This window comes from Polypterus senegalus, chromosome 3 (assembly GCF_016835505.1).
Source record: "Polypterus senegalus isolate Bchr_013 chromosome 3, ASM1683550v1, whole genome shotgun sequence".
NCBI lineage: Eukaryota > Metazoa > Chordata > Cladistia > Polypteriformes > Polypteridae > Polypterus > Polypterus senegalus.
Genome location: NC_053156.1, coordinates 123799611 through 123822828, shown reverse-complemented (window position 1 = coordinate 123822828; position 23218 = coordinate 123799611). Strand labels below are relative to the sequence as shown.

Here is a 23218-nt window from a genome sequence, read left to right as displayed (position 1 = left end):
CCCAAAGGTATTGATAAAGTAGATCCAGCAACTGTGGAAATTAAGGGGAAGGGCATTTAGCACAGAAGCCAAGAAAAATTTCTATGTGCAAAGAGTTGAAGAAATATGGAATAAACAATCAAGACACGTAGTTGCAACAGAAACCTTGACAACCTTTAAGAAGTCTCTGGATGACATATTGGGACAGTTTAGCTATTATAAACAGACGAGCCTGATGGACTGAATGGTCTCTTTTCAATATGTTCTGTGCAACTCAGGCTATGTGGACTTTTAAGTTATGCCAATTAAGTCACTTTACACCACATCTTCACTTTATACTTATTATATCAAGAATAAGGTTTTTGCATTTAACTTGTACACTGGTATATTTGTTTTTATGCTTAGTGATGGTACTGTTTTTACCAAAACAACGTATTACTGCCATTGTATTGCACAATTGTGTATGTGACAAATATTATATGATACAATCAAATTTCCCAATGGGTTAACCAAGTCTTTTCTTTTAAACTTTTTTTTTAATTTTACCTGTATCCATTTTATTACCGTTTTGCTACACCACTGCCCACATTATTTCTTTATGTAAGCCAGTAATCTCAAAACATTCTTTTTTTTTTTTTTTCCTGAGACCCACCTCCCTTCCAAAAGTGCAGTTCACACGCCCGGGCCTCTGCGTGTCTGTCTCGAGCTTCTGGAGAGGGCGCGTTTCATTTTGCATGTGCTTACTTTTGGAAGGCCGAACTGGTGGCACCTTCTTTCAACTTCGAATCTGCCGGCGTGGCTGGCCAGTTAAAAGCAGACTGAAAGTTGCGCATCTCACACGACTGCCTCCCCATTCCCTCCCTGCGAAATCTTTCCACACACACCGAGCTCCCCACAGACACCCACAGCTGTGCGGAAATGACACAGCAGACATGCAGCGTCACGTCGCGTCGCGTCACGCGGGAGGGCACGCGCTGCAGAAAAACACGGCGGACAGGAACACGGACACCACGCAGCAAGCGCGGGGCTCGAAGCGGTAGGTTTATGTGGCCAGTCATATTTTTACAAAGTCGCTCTGTCGGCAGAAGAAAGTAGAAATAATCGCGCACCGAGTAAGAAGTGCACTGGTGATGATGAGGGTAGAGGGGGGGGATAAAAAAAAAAGTCGTCTGCAAAGGTGTCCCCTGCGCGTGACGCGCCGCAAAGCCATTCGGACGGCGCCCGTGCTTCGTGGAGCCACGCCGCTCTCCTGTTTGTGCATTTTTAAAGTGCGTCTCCTCGGCGTGCAGCCTATCGCGTTTTGGCAGCTCCCTCCCTAGTATTGGCACTTATTATTAATATGCAGATATTCCGCTTCGTGGGCTCCTAACACGTCGTGAAGAACAAGGAAGTATCGGGAGAGTTTAGATTTCACCGAGTGGAGTCACAGCGCCTCTTCTCGTGCTACTGCAAACTGATATTATGAAAGAATAAGACCCGGCAGTTCTACGTTTCACAGACGGGAAGCGGGCAGTGCGGTGACGTGAAGCCCAGGCCGGCGCACCCGGGCCGCGGCTGGCTGGATGGCCGGCCGACCGACCGGCCTTGCGCTGCGCGCTGGAATCGCCGGAAGCAGCCCAGACCCCGACGCGCAGCACGCAAGCACGTCCTCACGTAGGGCGCGCTCGGCTCAAGTGGAGTACCCGCCTGGAATCGCGCACGCCTCAGGAGAGGCTGGCTATTTGGCAACTACTCCGCAGCAGTGGGGCGGGAAGGAGATGGGCCTTTCCGCAACAAATAGCGCGATGCGAATGTCAATGTTCGCTTCTCTTTTGTAAAATCAGAACCATGAAAAAGTTTTTTTTTTTTTTAAACTCTGGAAAACATCGGAAATACAGTTTTGATGCTTTCAGTACAGGCCAGAAGAAAGACACTGGCAAAAGTTATGATTAGGCATGAGACAGTAGCTTAGCCCACGATATCCTATTGCGATTCAGGCTTAACGATGCAATACTCTCATGATAAGACATTTTCAGAAATGAAATGTATTGCATGTTTAGTGTTACCTATTATTAGACCATCGTATATCAAATAATTGTAAAATAAATATAAATCGTTATGCACATACACCAGTTTTAATGTGGTTGTAGTTTTTTTCTGTTAAAATACGTTAGTACTTATGATTACTGTATTTTCCCTGCATTAAATAAAACGTAGTGTATGTTGATTACAATGTGCAACTAAGAATTTCCCTGCAGTCTGTTATGTGACAGTAAATGCTTTCAAACTATAATATAAAGTTACTGCAGAGCAAAACCATCCACATTCTGACTTCTCTCTTTTTTTTTAATTGACATCAATCATGTCCTCAAAAATGGCTATCCTTTTATTTCTTGTTTGAATGCTGTAACGATCCATTATCTGTGTGTCCTGACTGGATTTAAAAAGAAGTTGTAAGATTATATTTTCTTTTAAGAAAAATCAGAATGCCAGCTCTCTGCCTAAAGCTCTGAGACATTTCTGCTGTCACAACATCCCCTGCAGTTGGACACCGTCAATTACCGGGGACAGGCATACCATATCAAAGAACAATAGAGTTCAGTTTATATTTGTATAGCACTCTTCACGGAGTGCAGGCGCAGAGTACTGTGACATATTCTCAAGAAAAGTAAATTATCAATTATACTAATTACCGAGTTAGTACATGTAAAGATACAGAGTTGTTAGAGCACACAGAAAACAAAGTATAAACAGATTAACATAAATGGAAACCAACAACATTTGTCCATTAATTGTTTAATTATATGACCAGTTGACCGTGTAGGAGATGAAAGTTATACTGTAAGAGTGAAAGTCCTGGAGATCTCATCCAAATAGCCACATGCCCACTCCCAGGTATTCTGTAGTAGAATCTGTGCTGAGCCATCCAAACTGATGAGAGAATCTTTCCATCTGATGATTCCCATGTTCCTTTATCTGAGATGGCTTTTCCACAGCAAGAGAAGAGCTTGGCAGTAGAGCAGTGACACCAAGTACCACATTAAAATACAGAGAAGAGTTTAAAAACAGAACAGAGCTCAGTTCACATGCCTGGGCCACTGCGTGTCTGTCTTGAGCTTCTGGAGAGTGCGAGTTACATTTTGCTTGTTTTTACTCCCCTAACAAACAGAGACGCAAAATGTATAGCTAATCCTCAGCTCTAGTCAGGGTATGCTAGTCTAAATGAGTGAGTCTTCAGCCTGGATTTAAAAGCTGAGACTGAATTTGTATCTCTTATATTAGCAGGCAGTTCATTCCTCATCTTCAGGACACTATAGCTCAATGCTCCCCCTGTTATTTTATTAATCCTTAGAAACAGTAGACTGACATCTTGAGATCTTAATGTGCCCAGCGATTTGTAAGTAATAATAAGTTCAGTTAAGTAAGCAGGGCCTTGGCCATTTAAGACTTGATTTGTTGAAAGGAAGATTTTGAAATCAGCCCTAAGGTTAACTTAATACATAAACCTTATTGTTAGCTCAACTATATACAAGTATACAGAGAGATGAAATGGCAAAGTTCAGGGTTCACAGTTTACAAACAACACAGGTAAGACAAGACAGTGTGCACAAATAACCAATATAATTAGTTGTGCAGTGACTGATCTTTTAACACGATAATGTGACTTGTACATAACTTAGAGTGAGATGTCCTGATCTAACATGTGATCCAGTACTGTATAATTTGACCTCACTATAATCTACCTCAGTTTCTGAATCAGTATCAATGAAAGATCTATCAATATTTGGAGCACTTGTTCTCGCATCAGAGGCTCATGAGAACTGCAGTTAATTGCAGCTTGTTGCTCCCAGTAGCATTTGTTTATCTTATGAGAACTGTTCCAATACATTGATAAGTTTGTGGTGTTTTGGTCCCAGTAGAAAACAAGCCTGTGGATGCAGTGGTGCATTTTTTAAATAATGTTGTGATTTGCTATAGTCATCCAAGGTTGCGACTCACTAAATTGTGTGTGCAAAACACTTGATCTGCAGCCCCAGCCAACTTTCACGTACAGTGATATCTGTGTTGTACAGCAACAGCTTTCACCTTCACATCGTTATGCAGACAGTGAATAACAGTTCTGCCAAAGCAGTTTGTCATATTATACCTTAGTACTAATTTTTCATTTTTTCATTTGTCTGTTCTGTTTCTTAATAAACATTGATGAGCATGATATATTTTGTTTTTGTCTCTCTGTTGTGTTTTTCAATAACAATAGATAATTTTGGATTTAAACATAATATCCTGCATAGTGAGGATAAATCATTTTTAAGTAAAGGCTTTGCTCTGAATCTTGTATATGTGCAGCCATACTTGTTTGTCCTGTTTAATTATCCAGTTATATTCATCTTATTTAATACTGTATGGTCATTAATTCTACTCAGATATTGTATACTTGCTTCAGTCAGTTATATATTAATATGGGCCTAACCTTATTCTAACAATATTGGACTCAACCAACCATGATCAAGGGTGTAAGATCATTGTGGGGACCTTGCACCTAAGGACCCATACTTTCTTAAATTTACCAGTTAACCTTGTCTTCCGCCAATAGTACTAAGCTCAGCTAGACCGCCTAAAGCTTAAACTGAAAGTCTTTGGGATGTGAAAGGAAAGCCAGAAAACCCAGAGAACAAGGTAAAAATGCTTTAAGTACAGATCAGAAGTGAGACTCTGACAAATGTTATGATGCACTTATGTAAAATCTATTTATCTGACAATTCTGTTTCTTAATAAACATTGGTATTTAAATTTAATACCCACTACTATTCTTATAATTTACTAGCGGGGTACCCACACATTTGTGGGATGTAATAAAGTGCAGTTGCAATCATTAATTTCTCAGGCCAAAACCAGCTTACTCAAAAGCCAAATTTTCACTGACTAAACCTTCAGTGGGGAGCAACTTTGCGTATCTATGCCAAGTTCCGAACATATTTCTTAGGGGCATTTCCTCAATAAAGCATATGTGCAGGCACTAAATAAAGTTTTTCAATGGGATAAACTGTGAAGTGAAACAAAGCCAATAGCTTTCCCTGTACAAATGGGGAATCTGTGCATAATGTGGCAGAGATATTAAAGAGAGACGGTAGATTCTTGTATGGATTAGCATACCAAACAAACACACATTCAGCTTTATGTATTAACTTGTGTCTAGATGTATTTCTTTATACTACTTATATGATTACAAATTTTCAACATTGATCACACTAGTTATCCACATTTATTCAAACTATTTTTCATTCACCATAAAAAGATGTATTATCCATCTGCTGTGTGAACCAGAATTTTTCATCCTCGATTTTTGAGTAGCTAAAGTCTATTCCAGCAGTAGATTTTCAGAAGTAAGGTAGAACCCAAAACTGGATAGGACATCAGATCTCCACGGGTCATGTTTATGTTCTCTCATATATGGGACATTTTAGAGATGCCAATTATCATAACAAACATGTGTTTACAATGTTGGAGGAAATTGGAGTACCTATGGAAAATGAATGGAAACTCTGCAAAGACCTGCTAATTCTGCATAGGCCAGGCTAGAAATTGCAAACAGAATTTTGAAGTGAGTGACATCGTCACTAGCCACTTTTCCACCCACAAATCATCTTTGACAGTTCATTCAAAAAGTAAAACTAGTAATTAAATATATATATAAATATATAGCAACATCCATCCATCCATCCATCCATTGTCTAACCCGCTGAATCCGAATAGGGTCACGGGGGTCTGCTGGAGCCAATCCATAAATATATAGCAACATGTGTCAGTAAAAACATGCCCAAAATGAACTCATTATTATAAAATATTATTATTCACCATTATAAAGCAAATCAGTTTCATTTGTGCTCACTGTACAGTTTATGGTTGTGGGTGAGGAGGGACTGGAACCCAATATAAAATAAAGCCAAAAATAATTAGAAAAGTGAGCAGACGTGATCCATCAAAAAGAGGCAATGTAATCCTTTGCTGTTCTAAAATAGGACTTTTCATTTTAAAATACATGAATATATGTGTGGAACTGAAAAGAGAAAGAACAGTGAGGTATGTTTTGAACCAGAGTATTTGGTTGTGGATTGTCTTGTCTGTATGGTAAATCTGAAAGGCACAAGAGTTTCATGAATAAAGGTTCTGAATTTTACAATGTGATCAGGATGATGGAGAATGAATACATCTTGTTTTAATTCTTTTTTTTTTAGCATTTCAAAAGGCATCCCATTCAGAGTTGTCATCATTCTGCCTTTTCCCCCTTTCCTTATTGTAAACTTTGGTTCCATGTAACTCTTTACTGGAAAAGGTGGTGTGGTGTGTCTTTGCAATAGACTGGTTATCTGTCCAGGGTGGGTTTGTGCTTCATGCTTGACTGTGGCTTCTTGTGACCATAGATGTGGACTAATTAATTAATAGATAGATACATTCTTCACTGGCCAAGGCTCTTAACCTGCAATTGCTCTGTCCTGGGTATGATGTTAATCCGCATCCAGCCCTGCAAGTAGGCCCTCCAACCTGCAGGGAAAACATGGGGGTTGGTGGGAGAATTGGCACTCCGGCCACTGCAAAAAACATTACACTGATTCCATTCCATCTGAACTTGTGTTGTGCTGAGGTGTCACCTGTTGCATGGTTACACTCAGGTCCCAATCTGGGATCCTGAGTTGGGTTGTCATGTGGTGGGTGCGGCAATGTGTGCTCCTAACCTCTCTCTCTCTGGCCAATGTTTTCAGCCAACTGAATTTGTAGTTTGTATATTCTGAAAAATAATAGTTCAGTTTTCTACTGGTTTTCTATATATTAAGGTTTCAAGTTTTAACGAGTGAAGCACAATGTACTGTAGTGTGTTCAGAAAATGGATAATTTGGTTTCTAATTCTAAAAGTCTGTCCAACTTGAATCGCTTATTTGTAAGTTTTGAGTAATACGTTTCTGACAGTGAGCTATGGGTGAGAATGTTATTGTTCCTTCCCGAAAAGCATTCATTGTTACATATACAAGTGTGTATCTTTTATGTGTCAGAATTTTAACTCATTAGAGAGAACTTTGTGTGTGTTACAGACAAATACAGCATTGTTATAGAAAATTGTAGAACACAGTTAAGAATTATTTTTTACTGTATTGTAAGAAAAGTATATTTCTAAGTATGTTTGAATTCAAAAGTGGCTGAATAAGAATTGTAATTAGCTGAATACATTGACATGAATAAAAAAAACCTTCTGAGTATAGTTCATGTAACACTGTAAACTGTAGCTATTCAAGGTGGAGTCATGGCTATGAATTTTACCATTCATGATATCCAGATACCATAGGGATTACCTGACCATATATTTTAACTTTGTTATTATTATAGGAATGTTACAGAAGCAGTATGCCGAATACAACTAAAATTAGTGCTGGCCATTTTTGTTTTTAATGTAACATGTAAAGTAGAGCCACCTTTTTGTTTATTAAATTGTAGTGAATTCTATAATGATTAATCCATCCATCCATTATCCAACCCACTATAACCTATTAATTTTATTCTGATTGTTAGCTGCGGCTTGATCCCTAATCTAGTTGCCGACTGTGTGGCGTTGTCATTTCCTCCTTTTTTCCTGTGAGGGTTTATTAGATATGGTACGTTTAATGATGTTGCTAACATGGCCCAATATTAGTGGGTGTGCCTTGTGAGGGACTGATACCCTGTTAAAAGCCAGTTCCCACCATAAGACTGGTGCTGCTGGGATAGTTGCAGCCCCCTTGTGCCGCTGTAATGGAAGGAGCAATTTCTACTAATGGATGGATGGATATTACAGCATCTGTCATACATGTATTCATAAGCTACATACATTGACTTTCTTCAATTTGTTATGAATCTTGAGTTGTCTGTTTATTTATTTTTTAAGACTATAAAGAGTAGTTTGCCATTTTCAGGTTTCTTCCCTAAGTTTTTTGAATATGTTAATGTTCATCTCATGAGAAAGCATTATCTACAAGTTACTATTGGTGAATGTTCTGTTTCCTTATATGCTGAAAATAACTTCTGGGGTTTATGCTGATAGACAGAAAGATAGACCGTTGAATGTAGAAGAGAAAAAGAATGTACTTGAGGAGATTATTAGGATAACAGAGGACATGCCAACATTAGAACAAAGGAGGCACATTGACATCGTGTTTTGTGTTATTTTTTTCCCATTCAGGTTTGAGCTTGTAATTATTATTATTATTTTTTTTAAAAAAAAAAAGATAGTTCATAGACATATTAGAAGTGTTTGGTCTCGGAATGTCCGTTTTTAATTTAAATAGTGTACATTTTAACATTTAAGTGTTCTATATACAACAGTCCCTAGTGTAAAATATTTTATCATAGGACATTTTGTCATTCATTTTTCAAACCTACTTATTCTAGTACTCAGTTGTAGGGGTGAAGAATTCATTAATGTTGCATTCATCTTCCTTCTTGTCATTCTGGGCATTGTGAAAAATAATGGTACAGTATTTTGTTTTTTATCAGGAGTGTTTAGAGCCCCATCACAAGTGAGTTAAAAATGAATGGTTTGAGTCTGAATATTTTAGAAAATGTTTTCTATATGCATTTGATAAAATTTTTTTGTTAGTATTTTAGTACTTCAAAGTACAGTATGTTGTGCTGTTTGCATCAGTTGCCTAATGTTGTTAGCTCTTTTGCATAGTGCTCTTTTGGATTCATTTATTTAGAAATGATATACAAGGAGTGAAAAATAATGGTGCTTTACATGTGTTCCATAATTTTCTGCCTCTCTTACTTTTTTCAAGGTTATTTAATCACATTCATCAAGAAACAACATTGAGGAAATGATCTCCAAGATATACTGTACCTAATAGAGGTAGTTTAGCTAAAGCCTCACAATCTATTATCAGTTTATCAAGTAATTTCATTGGGTACTTTGATTTGATAGTCTGGTTCAATTTATTGTTTGTTTTTGTGGCTAATGGTTTTTGTGTTCTTACACAAAACATTAAGGAGGCTTTTGTTACGCCACTGCTTAGCTTATAGTTTGAGAGTGGCATTGATTTTAATTATTTGTTGATATGCTATTTTCCAACAGGATTGTGTCTGAATGGTCCTCCTCCATTACCTATTAAGACTATTAAAAAAATCATCAAAGCAAATTAAGAGCAGAAACCAAAAATCCAGCATGATGATATCCTGGAGTAGGAAGCAAAGGACTTTACATAAAGTAATAGTTTAGCATGACTGGGCTTAATGGTCATGCAGGTCCTTATTTGGCATTCTGAATGAAAGTGCATAAACAAAGCAGGGTCCAAGAAAATTGCAGTGATATTAAGCAAGACAGCAGGTACTGCTCAATATTTGTTTGAAAGCAAACTAGAAGCTGAGAAATGACGAAAGAAAGCGTAACATAAACAATCATTAATATACTTAATATCTTTTTTCTATGATAATTTTCTACTGTGTTTTACTTTAATTCTATAGAATGGAGAAACAACATGTTGAACTGCATACTCTATATATTGATAAAAAATATAGCAGATCTGATGGGACTTGCAAGAGATTATGACATTTCTTTAAATTTTTTTTAAAACTAATAATAATCATCTTAACTGCATATGACAAGAGATATTTTTTTTAAGATTGTTTGGGCTTTGGTTTTTACAGGTATAAAAAATTCAGGAGAAGTTCAGCACTACTTTGTTTTTTTTTTGTCAAATATTATTTAGTGTTAATATAGCTGTTTTTGATTATATTAATAAATTGTGTGATTCTAAATGTACAAAATGAGTTAAAAAAAAATAAAATGTTACAGCTGAAATGGTGCTTAGTCAAAGTTCTTCCTTGTTTCATCAAGCATGTTTATATAAAAGTTGGCCTTGGTTTTCTTAAGGTTCAGTTGTCTTAGCAGGGGCCAGTTAACCAAAGTATAATTCATCTTGAAAAAAATATATGAAACTATTTGGATTGAACAAAATTACATACTTTATTAAGCAGTTGGTTACAACGTAAAGCTATTGGTTTGGAGTTAATGGAAAATAGTGATTGCTTCTGGTTTTTGACTTAGTTTTAACTTGGGCGTGTCTGATTTCTGAAAGTGGATACAGTCTTTTGTAATCACTGATTTATATTTTATGGGTTTATAAAGTAACTACTATGACAAGGTCCTTGATAGCTTATGTTTTTCTCTGTTCTAGAATATGAACCTGCCTGAATACTCAACAGATTCAGAAGGTGAATTGTCCGACCAAGGTAAGAAACAGGACGTATACCAAGTTGGACTTATTCCAAAGCAGACGTATGCCAAGGTACCACTGTACTTTTAATGTGTTCTAGAGAGCAAAGTTTTGTTTAGGCAAAATACTTACAAAAGGTTATACCTGGTTGGAACAATTGGGTATTTGTGAGTAGTCTGAATGTAAAAACAGTTGTTTAACTCCTTCTCCATTACAAAACCCTTTCTCACATTTGCTCAAGATATTTAAATGTTATAATGTAGATGTAAAGGAGTCTTGACTGGTTTGTTACCAGGAGTATGCATGTGTGAGTACAAAATATGCTGGACGTCACCAAAGAACACAGGTCTTATCGTCATGCCTCATTTAATACATTGTACAACTTTTCATGTCCAGTAACTGTATCTGCATTATGTACCCGTATTGTAATCTTTTTGGATAATATAATGCTTATTAAGAAATCCAATTGTCAAATGTATTATCACAAATTCACAAACTGCACAACAAAAGTTTTTGAAATGTTTTGCATTCTGAAATATTTTGTTGACTATGATAGACAGTGTCAAGCCGTACACAGATATAATTTCAGATTGACTTATTCTGTAGAAATTAAAAAAACATGAAATTAACTTTTATTGAATATAATGTGTTTAATCATTTAATATTGCTGAAACATTGCAGATGTTCAATTGAGCTTAAAACAGTTTGCTGTCTTCTTATTTGAATGCCCATCAATAGTTGACCTTCATTGATAAATTCTGCTTTTCCATTATAGCAATGGATGAATCTTACACAACAAGTTGCACTTCATGGTTTTGTATGCTTAAAGTATGTAGTCAACCAGCTGGATGTAGTTTGGTGCTTTGACCTGTTAAGAAAATTGTTGATAACATCCTGGAAAGCTTTCTGTATAGTTCCCTCAGGCACTTACTACCAGGTCTTCAAACCAAGTATCGCCAATGACTTGTTTGATTTTTGGACTAACAAAAATTCCTTGTTTAATCTTGGCACCAGTTATTTTGAGAATTGTTTGACAAATATTTAAATTCTTCACCTTTCTTGTTCTTTGTTTTCTCAAAATTTTTTATCAGTTAAATTTTTTTGCAAAGAAGAGCCAAAATTATATTTGTTGAGTCGACAAGTAGTTCATGTGCCGCACATTACTACCCTGAAATGGCCAGTTCTTTGTAATATAATTAGACACTTTTGAATTATTGTCCCATTTACTGTACTCTATATATCCAAGTTGAAGTGCCACATCTTTCAAACTACTGATGTTCCAGTTGTAGTCATAAAGATGGACAAATGTAATAAAAAAGTACACAAGATGATTTTTGAGATCAGCAGGTCAAAATTCTCAAGATCCCCAAAGTGTCCAGTGTTACATAATAGTCACATTGTTCATGATGCTAAATTTTAAGTTGCATAGTCGCTGCCCTAGTATATGCCTTATGCCTGACCTCTGACTCTCTTATAAAAAATGACAACCCCCAGCCTTGACTCTCTAACAGAACAAGAAACAAACTCCCAAAAAAAAACTTATAGGGAAAAAAGAAATGGAAGAAATCTTGAGAAAGGCAATTCAAAGAGAGACACCCCTTTCCTAGTAGGTTGGGAAAAAAAATGCATAAATACAATACGCAAAAATGAACCTTAGTAATCCCCTTCACAGAGCTAGATGGCAAATCTATCATTGTCACCTCAGAAAAATAATATTACAAACTATTTTGTTCTTGCACAGCACTACTCACCAAGTGCAGGCTTAGAGTGCGGTGAAAACACTCAAGGCAAAATTCAAGAATAGATTATACCACTATCATACCAGAACTATCATATATAAGAATACATATTTGTTACATCAAAGCAAATCAGAAACTAATTAACATAAATGAAAAATGGCAATATATGTCCATCAGTTAATTGTAGAACCACAGCCAGATTCCTGAAAATAAGTTAGACAAGCCCATACATAGTCAGAGTCCTGGAGACCTCAGCCAACAAACCGCCTCCCCCCTACTGGCCATTCTACAGCTGAGTCAGTGCTGGGCCAGACAATCTGATGAAAGGAACACAGCTCCTTATATTGTATTTTCAATTCTTGTAGATTTTCATTAATTTATTGGGTGCTCCTGCATTACTAGTTAGGGAAAGGTGGTAGTTTGATTGGGGGTTCGATTTATTTCAAACCTAGTTTTGTTAAACTTATCTTGCATGTATGGAATATTTTTTGGTTTTATTTAAAAGAAAAAGATTTTGTGTAACATAAAAACATTTTTTGTCATTTTGATTTTCATAACACTTTGTCTAGTAAAACTTTGCAACTATAAGAAAACTGAATTCTCTGAATATGTGTGTTTTTGTGCAACTGTTATCTACCCAAGTTCTTGTATAAATACATGTTGATGTCTTGTCTGTATCAATTCACTCATGGCGACATTTTATCTGACAAAATAGTAACGTACCAAATTAAATACTATATAAATTGTGAGCCTTGCAGGCACCTGTTGTCCAAGAAAACATATAGGCTTTGAACTGCCTAACATTAAACAGCAATGTGTCCAATTTAAAATCACATGGCTTTCAAGTGAGAAAGGACAGCCCACAATAACTTGGAAAGAACACACAATATACACACACTGTGCATGATTCACGTAGAGGAGTCTGGAGAAGCAGAGCTGTTCACTATGCAGCCAGGATTTTCCTGGAAAATCCATGTTAAATTACTGAAACAAATTTTCTTTTCATACCTTTTCTATTCTGAGCTGATACTCTGTGCTTTTCCTGTTAGAAACACTAGAAGCACCATATTAAAAAAGAAAGAAAAAAAGAAATGTTAGTGCTTGTTTTCTTGGTCTGAATTTTGAAGTCAGTTCTCATCATTCATTGAAAAATTGTTCATGTTCATTGTAAGTTTTGTGTATTTTAAGTTATCAACTTTCAAAGTGTTTTATATCCTGTCTTATGTCCTTAATGGGTTGTTATAATGTCAGTTGTTCATTTGTTCATCTCCTAAATAAAAGCACTGTACCTTAAATAATAGCATCAAATTTGCCATCGGAGGCTATGGAGTTTCAAATGCTTACATACTCTGGTAGTAAACAGTTTTCCCGGTTTGACTATATACTTGCAATAAGACAGAGTAACAATAAAAATAGGTAATGGCTTTCTAACAAAATGTTGTAGCATAATAAATGTAAATGGGTATATCAAAACAAATAGAAGATGAAGATTAAAGGTGGGTGTTAGTGTCAAGGCATCTGCATTTCTTATAATACATATACCAGAATTATGTCATAATTTGGAGTGAATTGTTGTCATATTGTAGATTTCCTGTTTTCTTTGTATTATTTATAAAATAATAGAGAAAAACAATTTGAGTTTTTTGCAGAACTTCTATTGTCATTTGTACAGTTTGTGGTTGTGGTTTGTGGTTTTGTTTCTGTCTTTGCTGTCATTACCTGTAGTTTACTGTGATGAACGTGAGTACATTTTATCATCTGTACTAATGATCCCTCTTCCAGAGAAGTAATAGTAATGGAAGTATAAAAGACAGTGTAGATCATTCAAGAATGAAAGAGTTTGTAGAAAATCAATTTAATGTAAAAGTACAAACAGTCCCATAAAACTGAGTGAATAAAAATATAATCACACTCTAATTGATTCCTTAATTTGGAACGACCTGTGAATTGTCTTAATTGAAGTCGCTCCTCTGACTTTATTCAGACTTAAATATCTAGGTTTAAAATCCATTTTTAAAGGGACAATTGGGCTAAAAGTGGAGCTATAGTCATTGAATAGCATCACAATCTAAGTAGGACCTACACAATGCAACATAATGATTGACTTGTGTATCAAATAGTGGAATTTGGTCTAGGAAGCCTACAACAGAAGTTTCAATAAGAGCAATCGCCAGCCTACAAAAATGTGAGCCAATTCATGTTAGTCATTTAAATGTGTCCACTTTGGTGATTTTAAGAACACAAGTACAATATACAGTGGCAGTGAAATGTTGAAAATTACTTTGAATACAAGGTTAACTGATCTGCAGAAGTTTTAAGAATGCAAAGTGAAGTGTCATGTCTGGTGCAGCTGATTTGTGCATTTTTTTGTATGTTTTTTTTTTTTTTTACCTTATTAAATTTTCTGTACACATCTTAATGTATGCATTTTAGTACAAAACCCCCATTTCCCGTGAAACTAGTGATGCTTCTATCGATTGGACACCGATCCTCACTCCAAATGACATAATCTGTAATCTGTAAATTGGCCAATCTAAGAAGAAAATAGGTTTTCTTTCAGCATTTACTTTTCAAAGCTTTACAGTAATGAAGTTGTAGTGCTCCTTTGTGCAAAGTATTATGGTAACACTTGTGGTTTTGATGCTGGAATGCTTCCTGTATATTAAGAACAACTAGACCAATTTAAGGAGACAACACTGAAATATATGCCTTTTTTTATTAACCTCCTTAGCATTAGACCTAGGCATCACTCGGGCTGTAAAACCAGTGCTAAAAGCATTACTCCTGAGCGTCACTCAGCCAATTGTAAAGACTTGGCTCGTATAAGCGTAAGACCCGAGGATTACTCGGCCTATAAAAGTGCCAAAAGCGTTAGTGCCAAGCATTGCTCTGGAAACTGCATAAGCATGTCTTGCATAAGGGACATGCTCAAGTGTTACTCAGGTAAAGGTACAGACACGTCTTCTAGCCTCAGAATAGCGTCTCATAAGAAATGTTTTTAAGCAGCCCAAGTGTACAAACAGTAATGATGAAGTGAATCTGTCTTCAGGCAGTGAAATTGAAATGAACAGTGAAATTGAAAGTGATTCTGATAAATCCAAAAATGATGCTTGTGTCAGTCACACATGTGTAGTGTGCTGTTCGAAAGCTGATCAGTCTGGGAAAGAAAATCCACAAGGAGTCATGCTACTATTGTCCCGACTGTGATGTTACATTGTGTATTTCATTGTGCTTCAAGATATACCACACTACCAACACATTTTGACAGTATATACAGTATTAGAATTATTTGTATCATTAGTATTATTCATTATTATTATTATTTGTATATATACTTTCAACACTTCTGACTTTGTGCTTTTGGTGTTTTTCACATTTTACAGTAGAAAGATCAGATTTGATAAATATGTAATTTTTCAAGCCAAAAAATGCAAACCTTTTTACATGTTTTTTCAAGAAAAAATGTAATGCTACGGAGATTAAAAAAAGTGGAAAAGAGGAATAGCAGAAGTATATGTTGTCTTATTGAACTTGATGTGGACGAAAAAGGGACCACATAGACAAAGACGAGAATGTTCTGCAGAAATTAAAAACAAGCTAATTTAATGAGATATTTTTTATTTAATCTTTTAATTAAAATGGACACTACTTGTCTGAATGTGGACAATGACGAAGCAGGTCACATTTTGAATTACAAGAAAATGAACAGATAAAACAGAATTTGTCCTTGTTTTTTTTTTAGCTAACAAGTCTATTGTTTATAAAGACAAGTATGTCTGTTTTACTTGGAAACTTGTGAAACATGTTAGGATTGTGTCTTGTTGATAAACCTCTCATTATCATTTTATTTTATTAGAATTGTGGCTTGTAAATACTGTATGACAAACATATTTCCTTTTATTTCCACATATGATATAAATACATTGTTTGTGTGTATGTTTTATTAGGTTAAAAATAAGTATTTAAGGGGATATTATTTATTTTATTATTTTTATGGTCATTGAAAAATATGCCTAAAGAATATCATTTTGCTAATAGAAATAATAGGAAACAAGTACTAGCACCATCCTTATTCATTATGAGCTACAAACCCTATATTTTATGCTTATCTGAAACACGTCAAAAAGTAATGTGTTTACATCTCTGAATGTTTACTTTGCTGATCAGGGTGGCAATCTGGCTGTGATTGTTAGGTCAGAACTGAATATCAAAAGAATACTTTATAAATTCTCAACAAGTGTTTGTTTCTAAAACTGAAATCCAGCCCTATACTACTCATCATGCTTTATTGTCCTCCAAAATACCTTTTTATAATAATCTAACTGATTGACTAACTCAGTTAAGTTCTCTTTTGTAGATAGTCTTTGATCAGCTTTTTGAATGTATGCACACCTGCAGATCATGATGCAAAAAAAAAAGTCTCTCGTTATATTGTTTCATTGGTTAGATAGGCATGCTTGAATAATAACAAAAAGTATACTTTCAGTTGGTCTGTATTTTCATTATGAATTTGGCTCTGATGAATGTTTAAAGTATGTCCTACTTAAAATTTTACTGCCTATTTCTAAGTTATTTCACCTATCATATATAATTTAAAATTAGTCTTTGTAATTGTGTTTTCTGTTATGTAATTAGTTCTCTTTGCATGATAATTATACAATAATTGTTGAATATGATGTGCTTGCAATGAAGCCTTGATGAGTAATGTAGTTTGGCAACCTGATGACCAAAGCTGGACTCTTAATTATGTAAAAATACACCATGATTAACTTGCTTGGCTTGATGTTTTAATTGAACATTGACACTGCTTTTGTATAAATGTTTACAGAGAGAAGGGGGAAAGAAAGTGTTAAAACAGAAAAAGAAGTCTGGGATACCTCTAATGATGATTCAGCAGCTTGTAAAACAAATGAAACTAATAAACTGGTCAAACCATGCTCAAGTCTGCAGAATTATGGAAAACGAGCACAAACTGAACTTAGAGCAGATGATCCCGCTGATGAACAAGACTTCCCAATGAGTACAAAGAGAGTGAAGGTTACAGAGGATGTAAGTTTACATACATTTCCAATTTTTTTTTTCTTTTTTATCTTTAACTATTTCGTGTAAACAGTTTCAAGTAGAATAAAAACATACTGTAGATGTGGTTAATAATAAACATTTCTGGAGCATGCTGCAGTGGTCATAGTTTATATATTAATAAATCCTTTAAGCATTTTAATAGGATAAAGATACAGTACTGAAAAATTTTCTTTTCTTTTCATATAACCTGAAACAAAAACATATTAAAATGTTGACATAGCTTTTTTACAATATTTTTGTGCTATCATTAAGTCCAAATAATTGTCTTCTGTTGTGGAAGTAAAACTAGCTCTTGTGTTTACTTCCATCTTTGGATAAATGCTTTATTGTGTATCTGTTTTATTACTGTTTCTCTAACTCTTAGCCATGGCTTCAGTTGCTTTGACCTCTGCAGCTGGAGCCATGGCTTTGACCACAGCTTTTGCTACATTTACAATATTATTGTAATATTATTAGCCACCATGGTTAATATTTCATGCTTTGGTCTGCCTTGTAAATATGTTATGAGCCGTCAGCCAAAAGGTTGTAAAGAGAAAAACACAGCAAAAATTGAAACAAACAAAATATTGTAGATGCAGAAGCAATTGTCTAATACATGACGAAGCAGGCATGTACACTACAGTCATTACATGTTATAAATGTAATCCAGAGAGTAAAGAACTTTTTCTGAATTAAGGTATATTAAAGGTGTCTCATAGGTATCAATACTGGGACAACTTCTCTTTTTAATTTATTTAAATGTAAATGATGACACCAAATTAGGTAGAACTATTTAAAACAGATATTCTAGATTCAGCAGAATGATTACAGAGTTGACATATATTGTAATTTGGCATTTAATGTCTCTGAGATACATATGGATTTGATTAACTGACATTTCTTTAATTTTATAGGACATGTTTTCTAATGAAACCACTGCAGAGGAGCTGCACAATGATCAGACAATCAAGGAACAGTCAAGCAAGTCTAGACTTTCAGCCTTAACACCACCTTGTGAAAATGATTCTTCAAATGAAACAACAAAAACATCTTACAGAAAACCACTCTATGGTATTTCACACAAAATAACAGAAAAGAAGAATGCTTCTGGATTGGAACAGCATATTTTACAAGAGGTTCAAGACAGAGTGAACTATAACAGTTTCATAATGACGAAGTCTCTTGGTGAACATAACCGGAGAGAGTCTGGTTTAATTATGGGCACAGCAACCACAGAAAGTGAATCAAATATATATTCCTTAATAGAGCGGATGTTTTTTATTCTGAACACACTAAACTCCAGCATGACGCAGCTTCATAGCAAAGTAGACTTGCTTTCACTTGAAGTCACCCGAATAAAAAAACGTATAAATCCTGCTGAGCTGGTCACAGAATTCAGTCCACCCCCTGAGTACCAGCTAAACGCAGAAGAGCTGAAGCAACTTATGGATCAGACATCCTCAGCTGGGGATCTGGCATGTAGGTTATTAGTACAGCTTTTCCCAGAGCTCTTCACAGCAACAGATTTTAACATAAATTGCAATTCTTGTGGAATAATGAACAAAAAGAAATTAAATTCACTTCACTTGCAGCTTATTCGCAACTATGTTGAAGTTTGTTATCCATTTGTTAAAAATGACAGTGCCTGGCAGGTAGAGTGTCTACCTCAAATAAATGATTTCTTCAATAGATTTCTGGCACAAAAAGATATGGAAAGTGGACCTCAGGGCAAAAAGTCATCAGTGTCAGCTCATTGTTATGAACCAGAGCAAAGCCAGGGTTGCCATTACATTAACACAGAAGGGGAGGATGGGAATTTGCCTTTGGAATCTCACAGCAGCACAACATCAGACTTTGCTCTAGATGCTCAAGATGTTGTTGATTATCTGGATGAAGCCTCGTCTCCTGGAGATTTTGCAGTTTTTCTTATGCATCGACTCTTTCCTGAGCTCCATGAGCAAGGAAAAACATCCGAGAGTTATTCCTGTTATAGTACTCCAGGAAAGCAAGTGCTTGATTCACAGAGGCTTCAGATAATCCGAAAATATATGGAGATCTACTTTCCAGAAGTTCAAGAAGATGAGAACTGGTTTAAGCTTTGTGTTCAAAGAATGGATGAAGAACTGGAAGGGATGCAGAACAATGAAAGTGGTTCAGAACACACCAGAGACGAAAGTTATGATTCATCCAGTTTGCCTGACGATGTTTCTGTTGTCAAAGTTGGAGATAGCTGTGAATTTGAAAAGCCAGGAAGAAGATCTAAGAAGATTTGGCTTGTTCCTATTGATTTTGACAAACTTCAGTTGGCCCCTCCAGATTTTGAAGTTGCACCAGAGTACTTACTGTCAAAAGAGCAGATTAAAAACAATTATGAATGTAGCTTGTCCATTGGCAACTTTGCATCCCGCTTGTTGGTCCAGTTATTTCCTGAACTCTTCACTTATGAAAATCTGCGAAAACACTATAACTGTAGTGGATCTTTGGGCAAAAAGCAGCTGGATCCATTGCGAATAAAACTAATAAGACATTATGTGCAGCTCTTGTACCCCAGAGCAAAGAATGATAGGGTGTGGACTTTAGAGTTTGTAGGCAAATTGGATGAGAGGTGCCGCAGACGGGATACTGAGCAAAGGCGGTCTTACCAGCTACAGCGCAAGGTGTACATACCGGAAACTGAACATCGAGATCTTGTTAATTATCATGTGAACCCAGAACGATTCAAAGAAGAATTTGAAGGGCCCACACTACCACCAGAGAGAAGCACAAAAGACTTCTGTAAAATACCACTTGAGGAGTTGAATGTTCCTCCTCCTGATTTCCCAGTGCCTTCAGTTTATCAGCTTTCAAATACAGAAATTAGAGAGATTGTGCAGCAGAGCCTGTCAGTTGGAAACTTTGCTGCTCGGCTTCTTGTAAGACTTTTTCCTGAGTTATTTACATCAGAAAACTTAAGACTGCAGTACAACCATTCTGGTGCATGTAACAAAAAGCAGTTAGATCCTGTGCGCCTCCGACTAATTCGTCACTATGTAGAAGCTGTTTATCCAGTGGACAAGATGGAGGAGGTCTGGCATTATGAGTGCATTCCCAGTATTGATGAGAGATGTAGGAGACCAAACCGAAAAAAGTGTGACCTAATGAAAAAAGCAAAAAGAGCAAAAAGTACATCTTATTGAGTGAAATTCAGTTGCATATTCATTTATCATTGAAAAAAGTAGAAATTTCACACATAATAATATAGTTAAATAAGATGAACTGTGAGGTGAAAGGAAATACTAGCACATTTGGAGCGTCGGGTAAAAACATACTTTGATTTGCGTTTGAACCAAAATACTGCCTGTCTTTACATTCCAAAGTATTGGTTGTTTCTCATACCTGCCTGTAGTAACAGTACACTGTAAAAATCATTTTTGCTAAAAACTTTCCAGATATTTTATCACCTGCTATCATTTTAACTTTTTAACAAACATTACCATAAATAGAATTAACTTGTGGTTACAGAAATAGTGATTTTACTTTTTTAACTTTGATATTAATCAAAATTGGAAGCAGGAAATGGGCATTAAAACATGCTTTGATGTCAGCAATTGCCTGTTCAAACTAGATTTATTAGGAAAACAACTACATAAACACAGAATGTCTTTAGATCAGTCATTTTGGAACCAAATGAATACTTGACTTTTGATGCACTATATACTAATGATTGTGAAATACGACTTAATTCCTCCCTGAAAGATACATTTTTGTTTTATTACAGGGCAACAGACTAATGCCTAAAAACTCCAAATAATTCAAACAGTTTGACAAATAAATAGGTGAAATCCGAAACAAACATTAGCAACATACATGAGCAGTAGCTAATATTTAGAGCAGTTGTTTGTTTAGTAGCAATAACTTGGGAAAGAAGCCACTTTTTTACCCTAAGTGTCTGTTCTTAAGTACAGGTAAAAATGTGATTTAAAAAAGAGAGTTTCACGCTTTTTAAATTTCTCTGTTCTTATTTTTTAGACAAATGTTAGAAAATTATTATTTCTAATGAAGGGAAATTTTGTGGCATTTGGTTCATACTGCTTTTGATTATTTGCAGTCAAATCATGTATGTGCGTTTTTAAATAAATTGATGATATCAATATTTTGTTATTTTTACATTTTCCCCTAAAGAGTATATTACAGAAAAAAATGTTTTAATTGTTGACCTAAAACTGATTTCATATTATTAAAAATGATTGGTGAATGTCAGGAAAACATAGTATATGCCCTGTGTTTTAGTTATTTCAGTCTGCCTAAATTTATGATATTTTAGCCATTTTTACGCCAGTTTGAATGCATTTTGCTCTGGCATTTGAACACACCTTTTTTCAGGTTATTTTACCAACTTTAGTGAGCAATTCTGTTTTATTACAATTCTCAGCAGCATGAAAAAAAGATTTTAGCAATCAGATGCACAGTTTTGTTTAAATCAAAACTATTTTCTCTATAACATTTTAAAATCACTTCAGATCCTTAATGAAAAAGCACAAAAACACACAATGTTTTGAGATGCAAGTGACATTAGTCCTGCTAAGCCCTGCCTTACATATCATAGTCACTTCCTTTAAGAAAGACGCCTTTCCTCTATAGTGTACGTCTCTTATTTTAAATGATATGGTTGTTCCTAAACACATCATGACATGTTTTCTACTACCTTGTAATTCAGAGTAATAAAGTTTCGGAAATGACAAGTTTTGGCTTTCATTCCTAAGTAGTAGCCAAGTATTCTGACTGCCATTTTATACTTTAGGATGTCACAAAATTGTTACATGTGAGTTCAGAAATGTCTGTGAAGTGTCAGTTTATAGATAACTCTGTGGAATAGAGAAATGTGATTAAGCACCAAACGAGGAGGCAAGTAATAGGGCTGTGTGAAATGGGTCATTTTTAAGTTTTTGATCATGTGATATCCAATTCTCACAGGCCTAGTATTAGCAATTAGAAGTCAGGCTTTTAGTCAAGAATTTATTAAAAAAATAAAGTAGACAAGAATTACTGGGGTTCAATGGTGACACTACTAGTAATAAGTTAAAGAAAATTGACAGTAGAGTGCCAGGGTGTAATTTTATATGATCAGTGTTTTTTTTTTTTCTTCACTGTGGTGATGGCCAGGTTGTTTCATTGTATGTCAGTCCTTCTTTCTTATTGCCATGCTAATGTACTGATGACATCTGTTCCATTTCTTGTTGCTTTTTAAATTTGGTGAAACCTTGTCCTGTCCTGTGCTATGTTAAGTGTGTATCCACACCTTCCCCTTTGTTCCTTTACCATCTCTGCACTTTAAAGGTCCACCCAGTTTATTTCTCTGCAGATTTGTTAAAGCATTTGGTCAAAGTTTGCCTTCTTAAAGTTAACTGTGATTGGGTTTGTCTTACTGATTTACACAACAAAAACACTTGAAGACTAATTTCAAAAGTACAAAACTGAAAGTCAAGCCGGCCTTCACACTCGCTGCGGTGCCTTACTGTATGCACTGATTTAAAAACCAGTTGACTGCTCAGCAAATTCTTATTATTAAATTATTGACCACTAGTACTTGTGCCCATTTTCCACAAGACAAAAATCAAGTGAAGATGTAGTCATAAGATTGGCAAATAGAAATAACTTAAAGAACTAAACACTGTAATAATTTCCATTGTTTTATTTATGTTTTATTTTATTTGTTAGTAGTGCACATCAAAGCGGATGGCTTTGATTTTTTTTGTTAGCCATAATATCATAGAGCAAGTGATTATATGAAGGCAGTAAGTAAGACATATTAAGCTGACTCAGAAATGTAAGAGACAGTTGCTGAATTAAGGTCCCAAAACTAAAATCTGATCATGTCATATTATAAAGATGGAAGTATGGCTGGGCAGTGATTACCACAGCTACCTCACAGCTCCAATGTGAAACACTCAGATCGTACACTGCATCCGGAAAGTATTCACAGCGCATCACTTTTTCCATATTTTGTTATTAGAACATTAGAACAATCTAGACGAGAACAGGCCATTCAGCCCAACAAAGCTCGCCAGTCCTATCCACTTGTTTCCTCCAAGAAAACATCAAGTCGAGTTTTGAAAGTCCCTAACGTCTTACTGTCTACCACACTACTTGGTAACTTATTCCAAGTGTCTATCGTTCTTTGTGTAAAGAAAAACTTCCTAATGTTTGTGCGAAATTTACCCTTAACAAGTTTCTAACTGTGTC

General features: G+C 35.5%; 1 protein-coding gene across 1 annotated transcript; it reads left to right on the top strand.

Moving 5' to 3' along the window:
• The first annotated feature begins 428 nt into the window (after nt 1-428).
• On the top strand, nt 429-21118 carry bend3 (BEN domain containing 3). Its single transcript, XM_039747879.1, has 4 exons — nt 429-1015; nt 10158-10212; nt 16764-16984; nt 17911-21118. The coding sequence occupies exons 2-4, from the start codon at nt 10161-10163 to the stop codon at nt 20170-20172; spliced, it is 2535 nt and encodes an 844-aa protein (XP_039603813.1). The 5' UTR covers nt 429-1015; nt 10158-10160; the 3' UTR covers nt 20173-21118.
• Nucleotides 21119-23218: the final 2100 nt, after the last annotated feature.